At 47.1% G+C, this 24,218-nt stretch overlaps 1 protein-coding gene across 1 annotated transcript; it reads right to left on the bottom strand.

Moving 5' to 3' along the window:
• Nucleotides 1–1,011: 1,011 nt before the first annotated feature.
• LOC139322431 (SLAM family member 5-like) lies at nt 1,012–12,289 on the bottom strand. Its single transcript, XM_070951530.1, has 4 exons — nt 11,839–12,289; nt 10,646–10,909; nt 1,311–1,427; nt 1,012–1,124 (listed from the first exon to the last, which is right to left on the bottom strand). Exons 1-4 carry the CDS (start codon nt 12,287–12,289, stop codon nt 1,012–1,014), a joined length of 945 nt encoding a protein of 314 aa, XP_070807631.1.
• Nucleotides 12,290–24,218: the final 11,929 nt, after the last annotated feature.

Consider the following 24,218-nt stretch of genomic DNA (forward strand, 5'->3'; position numbering starts at 1 on the left):
AGCAAAGATGATGGGGATGTGAGGGATCTCACTAAGATCGATGGTTCGTTGAGGCCACTTCCAAGAAAAGGCAGCACGCAAGGATGCAATCACGTTGAATCTTTATGTAGAAGTAAAGTAGAGTAAAATGAGTTCCCTGGCATGGAGGCATCCATGCCTGGACTGAGTCCTGTAGGAAGTTAGAACAAGAGCCAAAGAGCAGCCCCTGTGCAGGGGTTCTTATAGGGGCCCCTGGCCCCTCCCTTACCAAGATGTGTGAGGGGGCCAGGGGGGCATTAATTCTCCCCAGTGGGTGCCTCTTTGCTCCCATCTGGTGGCCTTTTAAGAAACTACCATAGCTGGCACAAAACACCTAACATGAGACTTATTTGTCAGAAGTGTTTTGCCACCTCTTGGATCAATCCAGGGGCCCCCAGCCATTCCCCCTCAGGAAATTCAGCTGGATGGAGCCAGGGAAGAAAGGAGGTCCCTGAGGGGCTGAGGTCCCCTGTGGAAATGGGGAAGCCCCATGACTGAAACAAAGGGTGGGTTTGAAAATAGGGAGTCGGGGCTGAGACGGAAAGATGGAGGGGAGGAAAACCAGGGTAGCAGCCCCCTCACACACCCAGAGAGAATAGGGAAGGCTCCCTGAGGCCCCAGCATGATCTTTAGCTGTGGAAGCTCCCTCAGCTTCCCTCACAACGGTGTGGTGGGGAAAAGAACAGGGAATACTCCTGAATATTAAACAAAGAATCAAGCAGCAAAAGTGGGTTTTATTTGTGATGGGGGGGAGGGCAGATGAGGCAGTTTCTGGGGCAATTGGGATGTGGGAAAGGAAAGAAGGGAGTGGCCACACAGAGTGACATGGACTAGCCCTGTGGCCACCTTTTGAGCCCTCCCCCCAATAGCCAAATTGGTAATCATCTTCAGTGAGTTGCCCATGGAAGCAAGCACCCTTGTCCCAAAGAACCCTCTTGAAAGCCATCAAAGAAGACCACGGACATCTGAAGCGAAGGAACTGGGGAAGGTTCATCAGTCGCATCCATCAGTTGGGTTTGACATGGAGCTGAGATGTCTTGCAGGTGGTCGTGGTCTCCTCTGGGAGGCTGGCAGGAATCGGACCAGCATCCTCCTTCCTCCAGCTGCTAAGTAGAAAGCAAAGTAGAGGTTGAGCTTTAGTAGACAGGATGGACCAGAAGGTAGAGGTCTAGAAAGCAAAGCAAAGGGAAGGGAAGGGAAGGGAAGGGAAGGGAAGGGAAGAAGGAAGGGGAGAGAGGGAGGAGGGAAAAGGAAAAGTTGGTTTTCACAGGAGGGCTTCTTTAAAATGGTACCTTTTCTGGATTTCACCACCAGAAGAAGCCCCAAACAGCCAAGAAGGAGAAGATTTCCCACTTTGCTAAGGCACAGCAGGGCCCAGAGAGGCAGCCTTGAAGGGTTCTTGGTCTGTCCTGAAAAAGAGTAACAGCCCCTGTTAATCCTTTCAGGAGGCCCCAGAGAATGGAGGTGCTTGTCTGCATTTGCAGCAGAAGAAGCACTAGGCCCAGGCAGATAAGCAGCCCCTGGAATGGGACATATCATTCTGGCTGGCTGGGATGTAGATTTTACTCCCCTTCCACGCCAAACCCTCCTTTATCAACAGGTCATCTTAATGTCTCTGGAACCATTCATCATAACAAGAGCCTTGGTGGCACAGCAGACTAAAGTGCTGTTAAGTAACACCAGCTGCCTGCAATTACTGCGAGTTCAAATCTCACCAGGCTCAAGGTTGACTCAGCCTTCCATCCTTTCGAGGTAGGTAAAATGAGGACCCGGATTGTGGGGGCAATAAGCTGACTTTGTATAAAAAAGAACACCGCTTTGGGGGGGGGGCAAAAGCCCTACTAAGCAGGTCTATACAAAAGTATGAAGGCTATTGCTTAACGCATTGTAAGCCGCCCTGAGTCTCCGGAGAAGGGCGGCATCTAAATCGAACCAACAAATAAATAAATAAATAAATAAATCTGTCTCCAAACTTCCATTTGGCTGCTCGCCCAGCCTTCCACTTGCTCCCCCAGATCACTGTGACTCCAGGGGGGACAGGTTGATCCTCTGCTTCTGCTGGGGCTCGCTGATTCTTCCGTCACTCTCTCCCTCTGGAGCACGGGCTCTTGCTCCAGCTTCTCAGCCCTCTGTTTGGGCCTTCGGCTTGGCTGCCACTGGGGTCTCTTGAGAGGAGTCTTCCCTTGGCTTCTCCCGCCCTTCCATTTCTTTGTTGGTTGCCAACATCTTGAAACTGCCAACCTCCTGGTGGGGTCCAAGTGGGCTGCTATTTGGAGAGCTGGTTTGATGTCAACTGTCCAGTGGCAGCGTGGAAGCTTTCTGGAACACTGACATCCACTTGGCAAAGCCAAAAAAAGAAATTCCCGCAACATTATTTTACCAAGAATATAAAACTTTATGGAATAAACCACATTGGCACGGAAGAAGTGAAATCAGCTCTGGGCTTCCCATGCAAAAGCGAGCATAGGTCATCCCCCACTTTTCCCACCGGCCACCCACAGTCCATTACATCCACCAATAACTCCTGTGCATTTTGTTATGGGAACCAGGCAACCGCACTGGGACATCTGCTTGGGGTGGGAGCAGCGTCTCATGGGATGCCATTCCCCCTACCTTTGCATTCCATTCCACCCCCTCCCTTTTCTTTGTCAAGCTGCAAGCAAAGCAGACTATAGGTGGAAGTATAAGTCAGTCTTGACACGCACCCAGACTCCGTCAAGCAACCAGAGCAGGTGTTACCAGGGTGCACCAATCTGTACCCACAGTTACTTGTGCTGACCCCCAGTGGATCAGCTGAAGCTCTTGCACGGTCTTCAAAGGCTTGTCCCAACACAAGTTGGATCAGCATGTGTGACAGTGGCAGGAATTAGTGTGATTGTCACATGAGATGGATGTATGCTAAACCCTCCTGGGCACAGCTGCACACAAGCCAAGAGTCCATAAGGACCCCTGAATGGCACAGAGGTTAGGGAAGTGTGACCCCATGGAAACAAGATCCCTGAATCTACTGTCACTCAGACTTGCTAGGACTGAGCCTGAGCCTGATCCTTCCCATCCAGACCTTGATAATCCTCTCCAGTTACATGTCACACAATGAGAGTTTGGAGTACTGCCTCAACCCCTTTGAGTCTCACATACATCCCTGAGATTTGGCACCCAGATGTGTGTGTGTGTGTGTGTGTGTGTGTGTAAATGTTAGAAACTGGATCTAGCCCAATAACTCAAAGACAGACTCCAATTCTTTTCTGTAGTTTTATTGTTGATCTGTTGGTACTGGAGGTCACTGACCTTGTACCTTTCTCTTTCAGGTATACATCTGGAATCAACTGTGGAACATGTGGTTGGACCTTTTGTACCCAGGAGGAGGGGCTAAGAGGTAAGGAGTGGTTACAGGGATTATGGGATATGTGGTTAGTTAACCCTTGAAGGTCCGGGTGGTCAGGGAGATGTAGTAGTTAGGCATTTATTATGACAAAACCCCCTCTAAATGCCTAACTGGGTACCTGGGGCAATGTTTGCATACATACAGGAAATACACAAGTACAGGCATGAATTACAAGCAAACACGCATTTTTGACATTAGGTAAGCATGTTGTTTATGTGGTAGGGGTTTAGTGAGAATATCTGCTGTTTGCTCCTCCGTGTCACAGTGTACTGCTCTAATGAAGCCTATCTCTGAAAACTGCCTGACGTGTTTGTATTTAATGTCAATGTGCCTAGAACGCTGACCTATGGCATCGGCCCTAGAGATCTCTATTGCTGCTTTGTTGTCTTCGTGGATAACTATTGGATATGAGGGTTCAGCCCAGATGTCGCAGAGCAGGTCATCGAACCATACTAAATTGTTTGCGGCCTTTGATAGGCAGACAAATTCTGCTTCCGTAGTTGATGTGGCCACCAGTTTTTGCTTTCCAGTGTACCAATGGATGGGGCAATTGTTGAGTAGTAGCACGTAGCCAGAGGTGCTTTTTCTGCACCCTATGTCCCCAGCCCAGTCAGCGTCAGCGTAGCAGGTTAGCTTTGGTTTCTCGGATGTTTCTGGTTCTAGGCAGAGTAGGGCATCCGCACTGAATTTTAGGTATCTGAGTAGTCTTTTTATGGCGTTTCAGTGTGTTAACGTGGGCTTGCTTACATGCCTGGACAGTAGATTGACGGCTAAGGCGATGTCGGGCCTGGTCCAGTTGGATATGTACAGCAGTGACCCTATCGTTGATCTATACAATTTGTTGTCTGTGAAAGGCTCAGACTCCTCATACATGGTCTTCAGGAACTCAGGCTGCATGGGGGTCTCGCTGGGTTTTGCTTCGGACATGTTGCATTTGGACAGTAGCTCGATGATCTTTTCTCTCTGGGAGAGGCGGAAGCCCTTGTTGGTTTCATCACTTGGACCCCTAGGTATCTGTCAATCTTTCCAAGTGACTTTAGGGAGAAGTGGCTACCCAGGTCAGTGGCAAACTTGTCACATCTGTCCTTGTGTTTGCTGATGTACAAGATGTCGTCCACGTAAACGAGCACACCCTCGAATGTGTTGTTTTCTCTCCTCGTAAAGAAGCATTTGTCGGCTGAGGTGGCCTCGAAGCCCATGGATCTGAGTGCCTTGGCCAGGCAGTCATACCACCTTTTGCCTGACTGCTTGAGCCCGTACAGGCTTTTGTTCAGCAGCCAGGTTTGGTCCTCGCCTTTGTTGTACCCAGGCGGCGCTTTGACGTATATTTCTTTATCCAGCTCGGCGTGTAAGTACGCTGTTTGTACGTCGAACTGGAAGACCTCCAAGCCCAGGATGGTGGCCACCACCAGGGCGCTTTTGACGCTTTCCGCCCTGACGGTTGGCGAGTAGGTGTCTGTATAGTCTTCGGGGTATCTTTGGGCGAAACCCTGCGCGACTAGTCTTGCCTTGTATAGGACCTTGTTGTCCTCTAATGTCTTAACCCTGAACACCCATTTGGTTCCTATTGGTTTTTTGTCCTCTGGAACTTGGGCAGGTGAGTATACCTGGAGGTTCCTTAGGCTTTCCATCTCCTTCTCCATGGCAGACATCCATTTTTCTTTTTCTTCCTGGGGGAGCCCGAGGATGTCTTCATATGAGCTGGGCGTGAAATGGGTGTTGTGGATGGTCATAACGTAGTCCTCTAACTTCTTTGGTAGCTTGTTTCTGGTTTCTCTGATTGGCCTGCTGGGGGTTGGCTCGGTTTCCTGCATGTTGTCTGCCTCATTGTCCGTCAGGTCATCTATCTTCAGTGAAGGGTGCCCTTCTTTCCAACCTTTGACGCTTGCCTTGCGATGGTTGGCTTTGTGCCCTGTGACCTCTCTGACCTCCCTTTCCCCTTGGTCATGCTCGAACGTGACCCTATTGGTTGGGATGTCATTGGAGTGTACCCTCGACCAGTTTGCGTTTTCGTGGAAACTGGCTGATCTGGAAACCACAAAACGGTTATTGTTGTCGACAAATCTGTAGCCCTTTGTGCCCGGTTCGTAACCCACGAACCTTAACCTTTTTGATAATTTCTCCCCCTTTCTTCTTAGCTGCCTGGGAATGTGGACATCAGCTGGGGCGCCAAATATGTGTAAGTGAGCAATGTTGGGCTTTCTGTTGTATAGCATCTCGTATGGCGTCTTATTGATAGAGCTTGACCACAGTCTATTCAGGGTGTAATTGGCGTAGTGTAATGCCTCTGACCAGAAATGCTGCCCCATCCCAGCATCCTCCAGGGCGCACCTCATCATGGTTTGCAACACCCCGTTTTTTCTCTCTGAGATTCCATTTTGGAATGGGGAGAAAGGTGAAGAGGTGTAATGCGCTATGCCCTGCTCCCTCAGCCACCTTGTGAATTCTTTGGCCATGAACTCTGAGCCCCTATCAGTCATTATCTGCCTTATTCTCATGTTGTGTTGCATATCTACTCTCCTGTGGAATTCTTTAAACCTTTGGAATACTTCATTTTTGTATCTGAGGGAGTAGACGTACCCGTATCTGGTGTAGTCATCTACAATCGTGAGGAAGAATCGCTTCCTATGTCCTACAGAGGGTTTCATTGGCCCTACCAAGTCCATATGCACCAATTGGAAGGGGTATTCCGTGGTTCGTTTGGATCCCCTGGGGATGGCCTTAACCTTGATCTTAGAACGCTTACAAACTGAACACTCCAAGTAGTTTTCGCAGTTCTTTACTTTGAGACCCTCGGTACATTCCGTCATTTTCTTTACAATGGGGAAGCTTATGTGTCCCAGTCTCCTGTGGAGGAGGTGGGCGCAGTTATCATGTAATGGCTTGCCGATAGATACAGACTTGTTTGTCTTCTCATGGCTACATCCTGCCTCCTGCTGCACCCCCTCTGTTTCTGGATACTTATCTACCCTGTGGTTTGTGCTGGTATCAATGCCTTCTTCCTCCCTTGCGTTGGGTGTGAAGTAGGGAAGTCCCTCGTGTATGGTTACCTTTCCTATCTCTTTCCCTTGCTTGATCAAGTGTGCCTTTCCATCTTTAAATTTTATTTCTATATTTGTGTCTCGTGTTAGCCTTGTGATGGCTAGCACATTGTGGGGAATCTCTGGTATGTACAGTACTTCTTTTAAGTCCCCTACCTGTGTGATGTGTACGTTTCCTTTCCCCACTACTCTGACCTTGCTTTGGTTTGCCACCTTTATTTCTGAGTCTATTTCTGTGAGTGAGTCTAGCAGCTCTGGGTTACAGGTAGTGTGACTTGTGGCCCCTGAATCTAGAAGCCATGAGTTTCTCTCTATCTTATGTTTGTCATTTGGGTCATCGTGCCTGATCCCGTACATGGAGCCAGAGCTACTCTCCCTGGAGTGGTCTCTGCGCTCGTGGTGTTTCCTGGAGTTGGGTGACCACCCTCGCCCCCTTTCCTTTGGGTACCTGCGTTCAGGTGACCTTCCCCCTCTACTGTCGTGCTGTCCCCTATCCCTATGGTTCCTGGGGCAATCCTTCTTTAAGTGGTTCCTCGATCCACAAGAATAACATTCTGAGGTATCCCTGGCCCTATCCTGGAAATCCACCCTCTTTGTGGGTCTAGGGTCCCCTTTGGCTAGTTGGCGTTCCCTCCTCAGAGTGTCCTCTGCAACGAGCTGACTGGTCAGTGAGCCTAGTGTGAGGTATTGCAAGCTGAGGCTATTTAGTTGGGTCATAAAGATGTCCCAGCTGCTATCAAGAGAGTTTATGATTATGCTTATCATGCTCTCTTCAGTGATGATTTCCCCCCTCTGCATGAGTTCTGTCCTTGCAGCATTCATCTTTAAGATGTGCTCACTCATGGGGACCCCTGCCTTATGCTTGGTGGAGTGGAACTCCCTAGATAGTCTAGTGGTGGTGGCTCTGCTTTGGCTATAAAACAGGTTACATAGTTTTTGCATAATATCATAAACAGTTAGATTGTCCTCAATAGATGGATACATGGCAGATGGAATGGAGGTTAACATGATGCAAAATGCCCTGTGATGAATGCAGTCAATTTCCAGTGACCAGGGCTTTTGGGGAGGTTTGTTAGCTAGGAACAGTGCATTCTCTCTCATGAGAGCAACCCTTAATTGTTGGCTCCATTCTATAATATTACCCCCATCTAACTGCAGTTTTGGCAAATTGGCATAATTTGCCCCAGAAATGTTAGTAAGGTTACTTACTGGGGGGAGCTGTCCATGGTCCAAGTTGTGATTAAACTCACAATAAGGCTTTGGGATGTCTGTGGCCATTCTGTACTTGCTTGGATCTATGTAACTTGCTTCTCTTATTACAGGCAGGTACTGGGCATGCGCGAAGCTCATTCCGCGCTGGAGTCCATCGGGTGAGGTTCCTGTTGCTGGAGCTCCCAGGCCTAGGCCTAGGCCTGTCGGTGGGAGGCTGGACCCGCCCCCGGTGGGTCCGAAGATTCCTCCTGAAGGTGGACACCACTGCTGGATGGCCGGATCCCCGGCGAAGAAGGGCAGAAGGTGAGGGGGCGACGCGGTCGCAAGTCGAGGACTTTCGCGGGTCGGCGGTGCGGTAGCAGCGGAGGTCGTAGGTCGAGGATTCCCTGCACCCAGCGGCTCGGCGGTAATGGCGGCGGCGGCGGCTGATCCTCCCTCGTGGTCGCTGGTCCCTGGTCGCGTGGACTGGCCCGATGGGTGTCGTGGCGTTGGTGAGTAGCCGGTTCTTCTCTTCTGCCTCGGGCCTCGCGTTGCCGGTGTAGCGGGTGGTGAGTTCGAGTTCTGCGGTTGATTTTTCCTGCAGGTGGGCGGTCTTTTGTGCCGGTTGTTGGCGCGCGCGGTGTTTTTTGTAGGCTGTGACTCGGTTGCCTGGTCTCTGTTGGTTGTCCTGGCCTTCTTGTGCCCTCCAGGATTTTTCTTTGGTTTATTGAGTGCCGCAGGAGGCTCGAAAGCGGAGCCTAGGGCAGCGGTGATGGTCTCGATTGCCTTTTGCAATTCGAGATCGGTAGGCGTTTTTCTTTTTGTTATTGCGATCTCTTCGTGGTCGCTTTCAGAGCTGGGCTCTTCGTAGTCACTTTCTGAGCCCCCCTCGTCTGTTTCGGGGTTCGGGCATTTTCGCGCCAAGGGATTCAAATCCTGGCTTCCCATTGGCTGGTGCTCGTCCCAAGATGGCCGCCGGGAAGGGGGCGCGGAAATGGATTCTGCCGGCTCAGGATCATCGGGTTGGGGTGGCTTACCCTTTTTTGCTGGCTTTTCTTTCTCGGTGGTCTTTGGGGCCTCAATCGCTGCTTCTTGTTGCTCGAAGAGGCTTTGAAGGTCCGCGATGAGGTTTTCTTTGTCGCTGCTTCCCTCCATCAGTTTCAGGATGGAGAGTTTGAATTTTTTCATTTTCTGTGCTGTTTCTTCTTCCGGGGCGGTGATTTCCTTGGATGGCCCCTCTTCATCTGATTGTGAGTCCAGGCTGGAGTCCTGTTCGCTTCCAGCTTCTGTCTCCTCCATGGCTGTGGCTTTGGTTGCAAGCTTCTCAGCCATCTTCTTGGTAAGAGCTCTGGTCTGTGCTCTGTTTGCTTCTTCAGGGTAGGTGTTGGGTTCAGTCATTGTCTGGAGTTATGGGCAACCGACCTCTGCTACCATTTTGTTAGAAACTGGATCTAGCCCAATAACTCAAAGACAGACTCCAATTCTTTTCTGTAGTTTTATTGTTGATCTGTTGGTACTGGAGGTCACTGACCTTGTACCTTTCTCTTTCAGGTATACATCTGGAATCAACTGTGGAACATGTGGTTGGACCTTTTGTACCCAGGAGGAGGGGCTAAGAGGTAAGGAGTGGTTACAGGGATTATGGGATATGTGGTTAGTTAACCCTTGAAGGTCCGGGTGGTCAGGGAGATGTAGTAGTTAGGCATTTATTATGACAGTAAAAGAGTCATCTCTATTCTTTACTACAATACATTTGTCCATATGCTGGAGGGACACTGCCATTCTGGAGGGAAGGGTGGGGCGCTTGGAGGGAAGTTCTGTGATGTGTCTTTTACCTTGCTCCTGGGAATGGGTGGGGGGAGGGATGAGCCTGGGACCATCTGTTTCATCTCAATTCCAGAGGAGCCAGACTGCTGGGCCTGAAACAACTTCTTACCACCTTCTCAGCTCGGAGTTCCCACAACATCTTCACATCTTGGGATTGGCTCCCACTGCACCAGACAATTGGGAGGGTTTTTGAAAAGTGACTTTTAACCTAATGTTTCTGCATGGGGAGTTCAAATCCTGCAATTCTCCATGTTATCTCTCTCTACCTATATATATAAGGATGTATGTATGTATGTATGTTCAAGCATAACTCTGGAATGCCTTGAGCAAACTTAGTACATAGATGACTTGCCCTCTGGAGACAAACACTGTGGGGGTAAGACACCCCTAAAGCCCCTCGGCGTGTGTGTGTGTGTGTGTGTGTGTGTGTGTTCTAGCATAACCTTCTGGAGACAAACACTGTTTGTTGAATGTGTGTGGCCCCTTTTCATCCCAATTCTCAGCTGCCTCTGTCCTGCTGCCAGCTCAACTGGAGGTGTCCAGAAATCAAGGGGGGAATTTGGCTTTGGCGGCAAGGGTGACCTTCCTGTGTCAGGCAGAGACTGACCCAGAGGCTCTGTCCAAACCCCTTTTTCCCATTGTCTCATTGAGTGCAGTTTGCAAAGGTGATACTAGCCAGGGGAAACATGTAGAATGGGGATCAGGGCAGACTCTGAATGGGGAATGGCCCCCTTTGAGAGGGGGGAGTGAGTGAACATGAAAGAGATCATATAAAAGGCTGTTCCTTCCCGGTCAGAAGACCCATGCGTGACTCTAAGATAATCACAACAATCAACACAGGAAAGGAGAAGAGGGGAAGCTTGGCCAGAAGACCCTCCAATCCCAGACATGAACAGAGATCAATCAGTAATCTGAAGGGGAAATTTAAGAATTGCTGGAAGGAAGGGCAAAGGGGTAATTTGCAACTTCAAGATGCCCAGAGGGGACTTCTGCTGTGGTCAGGAAACACAAATTTGGATCATGAGTGGTTAAATATATAAAGCAATGGAAACAGTCCCACTCAGTGGTCAACCTGTGCCTAAGGAATTGGACCAATCCACTAGGCTCCGGTCATAGGAGGAGAAGTGGTCGCAATGAGGCTCCTTTTGATTCAACAGTCTCTTTCATGGAGAGAAAAACTTACCAGCACAAACTTCCTTTAAGGTGACTGTCCTGGATGCTATGCTATCCTTGCTTTCTCCCTCGCAGGTGACTATTAGTTCAAGGTCTTGGGAGGTGAGCTCCATCACAGAACTCCCTAAGGTTTCATCCGTGGCATAGAAATCTGAGATCCATCTGAGGTTCACCTCGCCTTTCCAGGTCTCTTGAGAGCAAATCAGCTGCCAGGTTCCATTTCCAGCCCCCTTGGAAATGCAGGTCAGTCGTAACTCAGAGTCTGGCAACTTTCCTGAGCAGGAGATGGAGAGACACATCACATTGTGAGAGACCACAAAATCACAGTGAGGCCAGAGAGGAAGGGGAAGCAGCAACGGCATGAGTCAATCCATAGATTTGCTTAGATTAGAGCAAGGAAAATACGTCTCATCCATTTCTGTCACAAGTAACAACACCACAACAATCCCCCCTCTCACATCATAAAGACACATTATGGCCACCATGATACAGGAGGGCAGGCACCCCACACCCCACCCTCTGCCTTCCAGCAAGCCCTCCTTACACCAAACCAGGGATTGAGGGCAAGATGATAACCTTCCAGGCTCAGGGACCCTCAGGGACCCCCTGACTCTTCCCCCAAAGTCTTTGAGGTTCCAACCAGTCCCACCAGATCCACAGACAGACTCCTAAACTGCCTCTCTGGAGATCCCAGTTTCAAAGCACACCAGCCACTCCCTGCTACCCCGTTTGGGAACCCACATGGTCTGGCCAATGCAGCCTATGCCCCTGTGGGAGGGAAGCCTGGAGGGAGCTGTGACGGATCCCCATGGTCCCACTTCCAGAGGGAAGAGCATGCAGGACACGGCTTGAACTCCATTTCTGACCCATCGTAGAAATGCAAGTCCTCAGCTGAACCAAATCTCCTGGTGTGGAAGATGGTGGACAGGGTGGGACAGGGAGCAAAATGGTAGATTTGTGGAGGGGCGGGGGTGGAATATAAGCAAGGCTCGGCCTGATCAAAACATCTTGAACTAATTTGCATTGCAAAAAATGGACAAAGAGCTATCCAAAAATCAGCTCTGGGCTCCCTCCAAAAAGTTCATCTCTGCAGAAACTGGATACCTAAAGATCACCCCTCAAAAGAAAAGCCCCCCACCCTTCCACATCAGCCTGGGCAAAGGAGGGAGGCCAGGAATTTGCTGCCATGGCTGGGATACTTACTACGCACCTGCAGGTTAAAGGACTCCTTTGCAGTTGTGTTTTGTAAAACAATGTCTGCCGTGTATGTGCCAGCATCCTCTTTCTTTAGATTCATGAGAGCTAGTTTTTGGCAGTCCTTAGAGACCCACAATCGGTTTTTATAGGCTGCGTGGGAGCGCTGGAGATGACATGGTTCCCGAAAGTTCACCACAGCAATATTTATGGAGTTGTTGCCGATACCTTTACTCCAGTAAATATTTTGATAGGGTGGAGGTTTCATCAATCGGAAAGTGACAGAGTACCCCAGATCACCATACAGTTCTTCTCTTCCACAAACTCCTGCAGGGCCACAGAAAACGTTCAAAGTTGGACCACGTGACTTTCCAAGAATCCCATTTCTGACCCTCAGACTCCCAGAAAACCTTTGTGAAGAAAGACTAAATGGCTCCAGGATAGAGGACTGTTGATGCATTGCCCCCCATCTTCACTCATATCTTTAATAAATCGCTAGAGATGTGTTGTGCTCTTTCTTGCTTCAAATGCTCTACTATCATCCCAGTACCGAAGAAACCCTCCATCAAGGAACTGAATGACTTCAGACCAGTTGCTCTGACATCCATAATTATGAAAACGTTTGAAAGGCTCGTGCTGGCCCACTTGAAGACCATCAGAGATCTTCTGTTAGACCCCTTGCAATTTGCCTATCGAGCAAATCCTACAACATCTTGAATCTCCAAAGACCTATGCAAGGGTCCTCTTTGTAGACTTCAGCTCAGCATTCAGCACCACCATTCCAGATATTCTTCTAATTAAACTGATTCAGCTAGGTGTGTCTGACCTTGTAAGTGGATCACAAGCTTTCTATCAGACAGGAAGCAGCAGGTGAAGCTAAATCACATCAACAATCACCTGTACAATTAGCACAGGAATTGAACTCCTGACAGTGTTAACAGAGTTAGCCTGCAATACTGGTTTGAAAGCAGTATTGCAGGCTAACTCTGTTAACCACCACCATGGCTCAACCAAGCTCAGAGAGCACCAAGGATCCCACACTTCAGTCCTGACTTATGAATATTCTCTATATCTCTGTACAATTATTGAAATACTCATTGCCTGTCTTTATAAATCAGCAGGATTTTGCTTTGAAAAACAGTGACAGAAGTATTGTTTCATTCACTGCAACAAAAAATTACATCAACAGAAAATTATAGCAGAGATTGATATTTTTATTTACATGCTCTGGATTTGCATTATTACTACAGCTTGGTCTGACATTGGGTTTTTAGTCCTATTAATTGAGGGTGTACTGTATCCCCACCCCCGCCCCCACCTCCAAATAAGAGACATTGTTTATAAAATGACAAAAAATGAACCCATGTTTTATAAAAAGAGCCTTGGTAGTACAGTTGTTTAATGTACCCTGTTATTAACACAGCTGCCTGCAATTACTGCAGGTTCGAATCTTACCAGGCTCAAGGTTGACTCAGCCTTCCATCCTTTCTAAGGTAGGTGAAATGAGGACCCAGTTGTGGGGGCAATAAGCTGACTTTGTATAAATATACAAAAGTATGAAGGCTATTGCTTAACGCATTGTACGCCACCCTGAGTCTCCGGAGAAGGGCGGCATATAAATCAAATTAAAATAAAAAAATAAAAAAAAAATGCAAAGAAATAATTACGCTAAAGCAAGTACCTAAGAGAATAAGAGAACTAAGAAAAGAATATTGGTTCCTAGCCACATTATTAAATAAACGGCATATACCATTTAGATGGATAATACCGGAAGGAATGGTGGTGTCGTGGCAAGGGAAAAAAATAAAAGTGGATTCACAGCACAGAGCACAGAACCTGCATGACCAAATGATGGGCATAGAAGGAGCAAATAGTAACAGGGAGGAACCGGAACGGAGGACTAAAAGGACACAAAAACAGGAAGAGCGAGAAAAACTACTAGAGGAAGGAGATAAAGAGGAAGAAGGGGAACCTCAAGAGGAAGAAGGAGTGAAAACAAGAGCTAAGAGAAAGGACAGGAAGTAATAGGAAATATCGCATAGTAGAATCACAAAGGAATGGAACAAAATTTAAAAATCTTATCATTAAATGTAAATGCTCTCAATTCTCTGGCTAAACGACATCAAATTTTTAGAAAAGTGATTAAACAAAAAATGGATATTGTGTGCCTTCAAGAGGTACACATAAGAAAACAAGATGAAAAATATTTATTACGTAAAAAATTAGGGGAATCATTTGTAACACTAGCGGAAGAAAAGAAAAGAGGAATAGTGGTGTACATTAGAGAAGGAATAGAGTGTAAGTTGAGATATGCAGATTCAGTAGGAAGAATATTGATGATAGAAGTAAAATTTAAATATAAAAGTATGTTATTGGTGGTTATCTATGCGCCGAACAGTGGACAATTAGAATTTTACCAAAAAAAGTACATCAAAAGATAATAGAAGAAAAAATAGGGAATATATGTTTGATCGGCGATTTCAACGCAATTGTAGATGTAAAAAGGATTATAGCAGTGATCAGAGTAATAAAAAAAAGAAAAATGTACTGCCTAGAACTTTTATGGATTTAGTACAAGAAGTGAATTTAATAGATGGTTGCAGATTTTATAATTCCGAGGTAAAGAAATTCACATATTATTCTAACCCCCATAAGTCCTGGTCCAGAATAGACATGGTTTGGGTAACCAAGATACTTATGCAAGAAATAGAAACAAATGTAAAATTTATGCAAGCACAAAATTTAAGAGAAAATTTTTATATAATGTTTTACAGATGGCATTTAGAACCTAAAAAGTTGGCTTGTATGTATCCGAATTTGCAATCTAAGTGTTGGAGATGTGATTGTGATTATCATATATGGTGGACTTGTAAAAAAGTTAAAGCATTTTGGATTAAAATATGGTGGATTATCCAAAATATTCTTAAAAAGAAGATAAAGTTTACCCCACAATTGTTTTTCTTGGGTATAATTGTACGGTTATAGAGACTAAATTGATTTTAAATTTAATAACTGCAGCTAGACTTTTGGTGGCGCAATACTGGAAGAAGGAAGAATTGCCTACTATTGAAGAGTGGACATTAAAAGTGGCAAATTTGGCAGAAATGGCAAAAATTTCAGCATATTTGAAAGATCACTCACAAGAAAAATATATATTGGAATGGAGAAGATGGATTGATTATATTCAAAACAAATATCGGACTAAAAAGTATCAAATAGCTTATGAATGAATAGAAAAGTTAAGAGTATGTATATTTAGTTAAGTAAAAGGTGAGTTAAAGTGTCGAGGGGGGGATAGGAATCTGTACTTAGTTAGCTTAGCTTAGCATATGACTGTTAATTGTTTTACCCTGTATTTTGTTCTGGGAAATCCGGGGGGGGGGGGGTAGAGGGGGGAAGGAAAGGAGGGGGGGGGAGGGGAAATATTTGAAAAAAAAAATTCTTGTTTGTAAAACTTTTCAATAAAAAAAAAACAATTAAAACCCATTCACACCATTCATGGTCAGATCTTGCCAAATCGCAACAAAAATGTGGTGGAAGAATCCTTTGACGTGAGTGTTTCTAGTAGGTATCCCAATCATGTCAGGAAGTTCCTGGCCTCCTTCCTTTGCCCAGGATGATGTTGTTAGGCTTGCCAAAAGTAGGTCGTTAGGAAAGAAAGACCCTCCACTCCATTTTATTTATTTATTTATTTATTTTATTAAATTTCTATACCGCCCTTCTCCCGAAGGACTCAGGGCGGTGAACAGCCAGAAGATAAAACACAGAGATACAAAATTTAAAATAGATTAAAACGAATTAAATAATTGGGCTGAATTTTAAAATACCCCATAATTAAACAGATTAAAATTTCTATTTAAAATTTAAATTTAAAAGAGGAGAAGATTTAGGCCAGGCCAGCTTGATGAAATAAAAACGTTTTAAGCGCGCGACGGAAGGTGCGCAGATCCGGGATCCTCCCGGACACTTGGTTGAAGTGTCACTTGGTTGAAGTGATAGGTTTTTAAAAGAGGAATTAGTGGTTGCAGCAAAAGCAGGCTAGAACTAAAGCTCCTGGTCAAAAATTTGCAAATTTCTCCCCTTCTCACCATCCCATCCACCCACCCCGACCGGTTCGTCTTCAACCAATGGTGTGCCGAGGAGGTGTTTGGGGAACCGCTCAGATGTTTGGTGCCTCTTGGTGAAGTTTGCATTCTTTTCTCAGGCTTTGTGGACTTGAAGACTGGAACAGGCTGGTTCTCACACCTGTGGTTTCTTTGAAGCCTGTTACACGCCCTCCCTGTAGGCCAACTCTACCCTGTCCATGACAATTGCCTCCATCCTCTCCCCTAACAATTGGTGGCAGGACGCCAGTGAAGTGCCAAGTTGAAGATTGCAGTTCTGACATTCTGCCCCCTTTTTCAGAGATGTTAGTCCTGCAAAAACGCTTAAAACGTTTTTCTTTCATCAAGCTGGCCTGGCCTAAATCTTCTCCCCTTTTAAATATAAATTTTAAATACAAATTTTAATCTGTTTAAATTATGGGGTATTTTAAATTCAGCCAAATTATTTAATTCATTTTTAATCTATTTTAAATTTTTGTATCTCTGTGTTTTATCTTCTGGCTGTTCACCGCCCTGAGTCCTTCGGGAGAAGGGCGGTATAGAAATTTAATAAAATAAATAAATAAGGAAACACAAATGGGAGGGGAGATAAAGACAAATACGAATGCAGAGTTAACTGATGTTCAATGAGGTTTCAGGGCTTTGAAGACTGGCATAGGCTGGTTCTGTTATGTATAAATGCCCACCATTCACCATCCCAGGTATGATAAGGGTTAACTCTACATCCACCTAGATCCTCCCCTGACCCCTCCTTACCTTAGCTCCGCCTCCCAGGTACTTAAGTCATGGTCCAGGAGTCCAGGGGCCACTTCCAGCTAAATACCTGTAATAGAAACATTGATCAATAAAGAGAATTGGTTCACTGCATCCTGTGTTTGGAGTTATTGGGTAAGATCCTAGAAATCAGTCACAGGTTGGTAGCAGAGGACGGTTTACCCACAACTCACAGAGATGGCAGAATCAAGAACCCAGACAGAGGCAGAGAAAAGAATGGCCACCAGAGCCTACATCAAACAGATGAAAGAACTGCAGGCTCTCGAAGGTGCCACAGCAAGGACCACCACAACTGAAGGTGATGGAGACTACAACCCGAGTCCACAACTCAGGGACGAAGGGCCAAGAGAAGAAACCTACTACTGCGAAAGGGCAGAGCCACCAAGCAATGAAGAATTCCGATCCACCATCCTGGGGATGATGGAAGCGACTGCCAGCAAAGAGGAGCTCACCGCGAAACTCCAAAGCCTACTCAAAAGCAATGGAGCAGCGATGAGCACCCAGCAACAGAGAGAAGAAATCCTCAGCCCGGCAAGAGGAAGGTATCCCCAAGCTGAAGCTCCGGACGTAGAGGATTTCATTTCCGCGCCATGCTCTCGGTGGCCATCTTGGAATGGCCAACAGCCAATGGGAAGCCAAGATCGAATGGCAGGAAACAGCGAGAACCCCAACTTCACTGGGGAAGACCCCCAAAACAGCACCCAAGCAAGATCACAAGCCTGCGGGGGCTCACCCATTGAGCCCGAAGCAGACGAAATGATCGAAAACCTGGCTGCAGCACTCGGCTCAGCACTCAAGCCCCCAGGAGCCAGGAAGAAACAAAGCGACGCTCAGCACCCCCAAAAGAGCAGCAGGGTAGCTACCGGAACCCTTGCAGCATGCCAGCAGACACCACGCAGGACAACGCACCCCAAAAACTACACCCAAGACCCGGCCTCTTGCAGGACTGAATACCCGCAGGATTCACGCTCGCCACCCGCTGCACCAACTTCCCTAGGCCGCGGAATGAGGAGAAGAAACAACGACTCACCAACCACGCGGCCTCCACCAGGCTCCCCGACCCATCCGGAGGTCCTCCAGCGTCGCCCAGGATCCACCGCTGCTGCCGTGCCGCCGAATCCGGGAGATCCTCGACTTACGACAGCCACTGCCGCCGTTTTCAGGGATCCTCGACCTGCGACCGCCTCACCTCCTCGCCTTCTTCCAGCCTTCGCCCAAGATGCAGGGGCCCAGCCATGGCATCCGACGCCCAGGGAGGGCTACGGGCCCGCTAGGAGCGAGCCCAGCCCCCCACCAGCAGGCCTAGGCCTAGGCCTGAGAGCAGCAATAAGGAGCTCCTCACCAGACGACCTCCGGCGCGAAATGAGCCTCGCGCATGCCCAGTCGCCACCTACAGGAAGTACAAGGAACATAGAGATAAGTACAAGGAACATAGAGATAAGTACAAGGAACATAGAGATAAGTCAGTTCAGACTGGCAACAAGCATTCCCCCAGCATATTGTGAGTTCACTCACATAAAGAACCATGGACAGCACCAGACTGTAAGTAACATAACTTTTACTGCTGACAATTACAAATTGAAATTAGATGGGGCCAATCTCTTGGAGTGGTACCACCAACTACAGATTGCTTTTCTGAAAGAAAATATGTTGTACTTATTTGATGACCCACCCAAGAAGCCATGGACTTTTGAGATTGACTGTTTGCACCACAGGGCTTACTATCTGCTAATGTCTAGCTTGTCACCCAGCATTTACCCCAGTCTTGGCCGCCACTTAACTGTGGCAGAGATACTACAAAAAATACTTAATTTATTTTACAGTAAGAGTGCAGCCACTACAACCAAAATATCCAGGGAATTTTACTCAGCCAGGCATAAGGCAGGGACACCCATGGGGGAACATATACTCAAGCTAAACACCACCAGGGCAGAACTCATACAAAGGGGGGAAACCATTTCTGATAATATCATGAAAAGCATCATCATAAACTCCCTAAACCCCAGTTGGGAGAACTTTATCATGCAACTGGAGAGTCTCAACATAGAGCACCTCTCTTTAGAGACATTATCCAACAGGCTGATTGCGGAGGACAGCCTGAGAAGGGAACGCTCATCAAGCCTCAGGGAAAGCAGACCAACAAAAAGGGTAGACTTCCAGACCAGGGACCAAGATAAGCCAGAATGTTTTAACTGTGGGTCTAGGAATCACTATAGGAGAGATTGCCCCAGAAACCAGAGGGACAGGGACCACGGCTACCGTAGGGAAAGGCAAGGCCGCAAACCAGGATACTCAGACAGGCGCTCCCCAGAAAGCAGGTTCAGGCGCAGGGATTCACCCAACTCCAGGGACAGGAGAGGATATAGGGATAGCTCCAGGGATAGTCAGACCGGGTCACTATACGAACTTAGAGACCACCAACACCCAAACACCCAGGCAAAAGGAAGGAACACATGGCTCATTGACTCAGGAGCCACCAATCACACCACTAACAATAGGAACATACTGGAGGCATTCACGCCTAAGGAATACCACATCAATGTAGCCAACCAGAACAAGGTATTGGTGAAAGGAGAAGGGAGCACACACATAGATGGAATAGGGAAGATAGAGGGGGTACTATTCATCCCAGAAATACCCCACAATATATTAGCAACAGTCAAACTAAGTAAAGACTTGGGCATTGAGACAACCTTCAGGGAAGGGAAAGCATATATGACCAAAGGAAAGAGAAGCATAGGAAAGATCATCATAGAAGGGGGACTATCCTACTTAGTGCCCCAAGAGCACTCAAACACTAACTCAGAAAGTAACGAGAAAGGGACAAGCATGCCCACAGAAAATAGAGGGGGTGAAGGAGAACACACTGCAGGAGGCAAACCCACCACAAACACAACACACAAAGGGAAACCACATGTTGGCAAACCCATTCATGATGGGTGCGCCCACTTACTACACAGAAAATTAGGCCATGCTAGTTTTCCAATGGTACAAAAGATGAATGAATGCTCAAATGGCTTGCCATTAAAGAACTGTAAAAATTATTTGGAGTGTTCTGTGTGTAAATGTTCGAAAATCAAAACCAAACCAAGGCCCAAGAAGGCCTCCCGCACCACCAACTCAATATTCCAATTAGTTCACATGGACGTGGTGGGACCCATGAGACCCTCTATTAAATACAAGAAGAGGTTCTTCCTTACCATAGTCGATGACTATAGCCGTTACGGATTTGTATACACCCTCAACCACAAAAGTGAGGTGTTCCAAAAATTTAAAGAGTTCTACAAAAGGGTAGAAACTCAACATAACGTAAAAATAAAGCAAATCATGACAGATAGGGGCTCAGAGTTCCTATCTAGGGACTTCTCCAATTGGACAAAGAAGCACGGGATACTACACTTCTCCTCTTCTCCGTTTTCGCCATTCCAAAATGGAGTATCAAAACGCAAAAACGGCGTATTACAAACAATGGTAAGGTGCGTCTTAGAAGACGCCGGACTAGGGCAACACTTCTGGGCAGAGGCACTCACATATTCAAACTACACACTGAACAGAATATGGTCAAGCGTAGTGAACAAAACTCCCTACGAGGTCATGTACAATAGGAAGCCTCAGATAGCACACCTGCACATATTTGGGGTAACTGCAGATGTACACATACCCAAAAAGTTAAGGAGAAAAGGGGACAAAGTGTCAAGGAGACTAAGATTCATGGGGTATGAGTCCGGAACCAAAGGTTACAGGTTCATCGACAAAGACAACAGATTTGTCGTGTCCAGATCAGCTGTGTTCCACGAGAACACAAACTGGTCAAGAATACACCTCAATGAGGTACTGCCCGGGCAAGAAACTGATGACAATGCTAGGACCAATAACAAACCAGACACAACCGAAAGCGAGACGCGCGAGAAACAAAAACCCAAACACAAAAGGGTAAACGCCAAAGAATGGAAAGAGAACCACCCCATCCTAAAGGTAAAAGTAGATGCACTCACTGAGAGGGAGGCCCAACACATGCACGACTCAGAAACGATACCCAGCAGGCCCATAAGACAGCAGATCTCGTCTGAGCTCTCCATATTTGCTCTTTTGGGAATTTAGTCAGCTTCTCTAAACTGGAGCTCAAGGTGATGTTCAGAGAGGCCAACACCTACCTGCCCCGTCCCGATCTAAGAGAGAAGACCATCGGGAAGCTTTTCTTCTCGGGGGTGAGGAGACCTTGGGATGCACCCCAATATTCTGGACAGCCATTTGTCTGACGTTGTAGAGCAGGGGTCCTCCAACGTTTTAAACAGGGGGCCGATTCATTTTTTTTGCCTTTCTCCTTCCTAAGCCCCCATTTAAATTGCTTTTAAAGACTTTTAATTTGAAGGAGTTCTTTACAAGCCCACAGCTGCTTTTCCAGGCTGCACCGGCGAGATCACCCCTCAGCTGGCCCTCAGCTGGCCTTACAGCTGGCTCGCTGGGAGATAAGGCAGTTAGGGGCGGGGCAAGGGGCGGGGCTTAATCACACCACCCCGCGGGCCGTATTCTTTGCCCGTGGGCCGTAGTTTGAGGGTGCCTGTTGTAGAGGGTCTGCTGCTTGAGCAGGGGGTCTCCAAGGTCTTCTGCTAGTCTGTTAATCGGTGGAATGGCTTCCCTCCAGAAGTTGTTGATGGGGAGGGAGGGAGGAAGAAAAGAAGGAAGGAAGGAAGGGAGGAAGAAAGGAAGTTCGCCTGATTCGCCAGTTGCGTCCCTTTCTGGATCGGGACTCGTTAAATACAGTCACTCATGCCCTCGTCACTTCACGCCTGGACTACTGTAATGCTCTCTACATGGGGCTCCCCTTGAGGAGCACCCGGAGGCTCCAGCTGGTCCAGAATGCGGCCGCGCGGGTAGTTATGGGAGCAGCATGGCGCTCCCATGTGGCTCCCCTCCTGCGCGAGCTGCACTGGCTCCCTGTGGTCTTCCGGGTGCGCTTCAAGGTCTTAGTTACCACCTTTAGAGCGCTCCATGGCTTAGGACCGGGGTACTTACGAGACCACCTTCTGCCACCAATAGCCTCTCACCGCCCAGTACGCTCCCATAGAGAGGGGCTTCTCAGGGTGCCGTCAGCCAAACAATGTCAACTGGCGGCCCCCAGGGGGAGAGCCTTTTCTGTGAGGGCACCCACCATCTGGAACGAGCTCCCCCCAGAGATACAGAAGATTCCGGATCTGCGCACTTTCCGCCGTGCCCTCAAAACATTCCTGTTTCAGCAGGCCGGCCTGGCCTAACTTTCCCTTTATATTGCTTTTTGATTTTATTTTAAACTGGGATGTCTTGAATTATCTAGGACCAGAGTGTTTAGTATATTTTAATTGGTTTTTTATTAACGTTTGTATTAAATGTATTTTTATCGTTCGCTGTTCACCACCCTGAGTCCCTTAGGAATAGGGCGGTATATAAATTTAATAAATAAATAAATAAGGAAGCAGAGGGAGGGAGGGCGGATGGGAGGAAGGGAGGAAGGAAGACTCAATGACCCCAAATTCTTTTTACTCTTTGCATTATAGGCAGTTTTGTATTTTTACAACTGTCATTTACACTACCTTTTCCCATAGTATACTCCTCGACATATGACCGTCATAGAACCTCCAGTGGTCACTAAGTGATCGCAGCAGTCCTTAAGCCAATGCCGTGGTCGAATACTTAGGATAAACCAGATCTTTCAGTGATTTCCTTCTATAGATTGTCCTCGTCTTACGACCACAACTGAGCCCCAAATTTCTGCTGCTAAGCGAAACAGTTCTTCAGCAAGTTTTGCCCCACTGTACGACCTGCAGTTGTTAAGTTAGTCACGCGGTTCTTAAGTGAATCCGGTTTCCCCATTGACTTGGCCTATCAGACGGTCATTGATGGCTTGGTGGGCGTGGCCAACTTGACGTTGGCCGAGGGGAGAGATGGGGAACTCATCAAATTTGCAGATGACACCAAGCTGGCAGCAATAGCCAACACTCCAGCAGATAGGCTCAAGATACGGAAGGATCTTGACAGATCTTGAACATTGGGCGCTATCTAACAAAATGAAATTCAAGAGTGAAAAGAGCAAGGTTCTACTTTTAGGGAAGAAAAACCAAATGCACAGGTACCGTAGATGTGGTCCCTTGCTCAGTAGTGGTGACTGTGAGAGGGATCTTGGAGTCCTAGTGGACAACCATTTAGATAGGAGCCAGCCGTGTGCAGCAGCTGCCAAAAAAGCCAACACAGTTCTGGGCTGCGTAAACAGAGGGAGAGAATCAAGAGCCCGTGAAGTGTTAATACCACTGGAGGCGAAAACATATGAAGAACGGTTGCAGGAACTGGGTAATTTAATTTAATTTAATTTAATTTAATTTAATCAATTGAATTTATATGCCGCTCCTCTCCGAAGACCGCTCCTCTCCGAAGACTCAAGACTCCTCATGTCTAGTTTGATGAAGAGAAGGACTAGGGGAGACAGGATAGCAGTCTTCCAATATCTCAGGGGCTGCCCCAAAGAAGAAGGGGGCGGGAGAAGAAGCAACGGGTGGAAACTCATCAAGGAGAGAAGCAACCTAGAACTAAGGAGAGATTTCCTGACCGTTAGAACATTCACCCAGTGGGACAACTTGCCTCCAGAAGTTGAAGCTGAAGTTGAAACTACAATACTGGAAGCTTTTCAGAAGAGATTGGTCTGAGATGATTGGTCTGAGATGATTGTAGGGTCGCCTGCCTGAGCTAGGGGTTGGACTAGAAGACCTCCAAGGTCCCTTCCAACTCTCTTATTCTGAAATAATTGGAGAATTCTACTCAGTTCAAAGTTCAACTGATTAAGACAATAGCTGTGACTCGTGGAAACAGCAGATAATTTGGCTCAGCGAGGACATTCAAAATACACAAAGACATTATTAATAGGGTATATTTCTCACAGACGCTGGGACCCTGAACATAACACGCTCTCCTATTGTTGTTTGACTTATTAGCGTTTATTTCATGTCTAAAGTTTATTTGTGTCCAATCCAGAAAACGTTCAGCAAGTGAATGGCAGCTCAAATCTCTGGAGAAAGAGCAGACACCTTGATGTGCCGTGTAACCCCGTGAGAAAGAAGGAATGGTTAGGTGCAAAACTGACGGTAGGGAGATCTGATGCCATGAAGGTTGTTCAAAGCTGAAGAGGCCAAGAAACTCGAAATTTAAAGAGCTGCCGGTGTTTAAAGCAACTGAAGCAAACTCAGCTCTGAAACCAGAAGCTGCATTGAATCACCAAAATCGCCCCCTTCAAAACAAACTTTCTTTCTTTCTTCATCTAAGTGAAAGGATTGTCCATCTCACAAAGGAAGAGATTCTGGATGGTCTGCAAGGAAACTGAAACGCAGGCAACCCTTGACTTGCCATCACAATCTAGGCCAAAATTGAGGTTGCTAAGCGAGACGGTCCTTAAGTGAGTTTTACAACCCATTTTACAACCTTTCTTGCCACCGTTGTTAAGTGAATCCCTAGAGTGGAAACTAGACAGCCACTTATCTGAAATCT

This window comes from Pituophis catenifer, unplaced genomic scaffold (genome assembly GCF_029215685.1).
Source record: "Pituophis catenifer annectens isolate HBS135680 unplaced genomic scaffold, rPitCat1.0.hap2 SCAF_10, whole genome shotgun sequence".
Classification (NCBI taxonomy): domain Eukaryota; kingdom Metazoa; phylum Chordata; class Lepidosauria; order Squamata; family Colubridae; genus Pituophis; species Pituophis catenifer.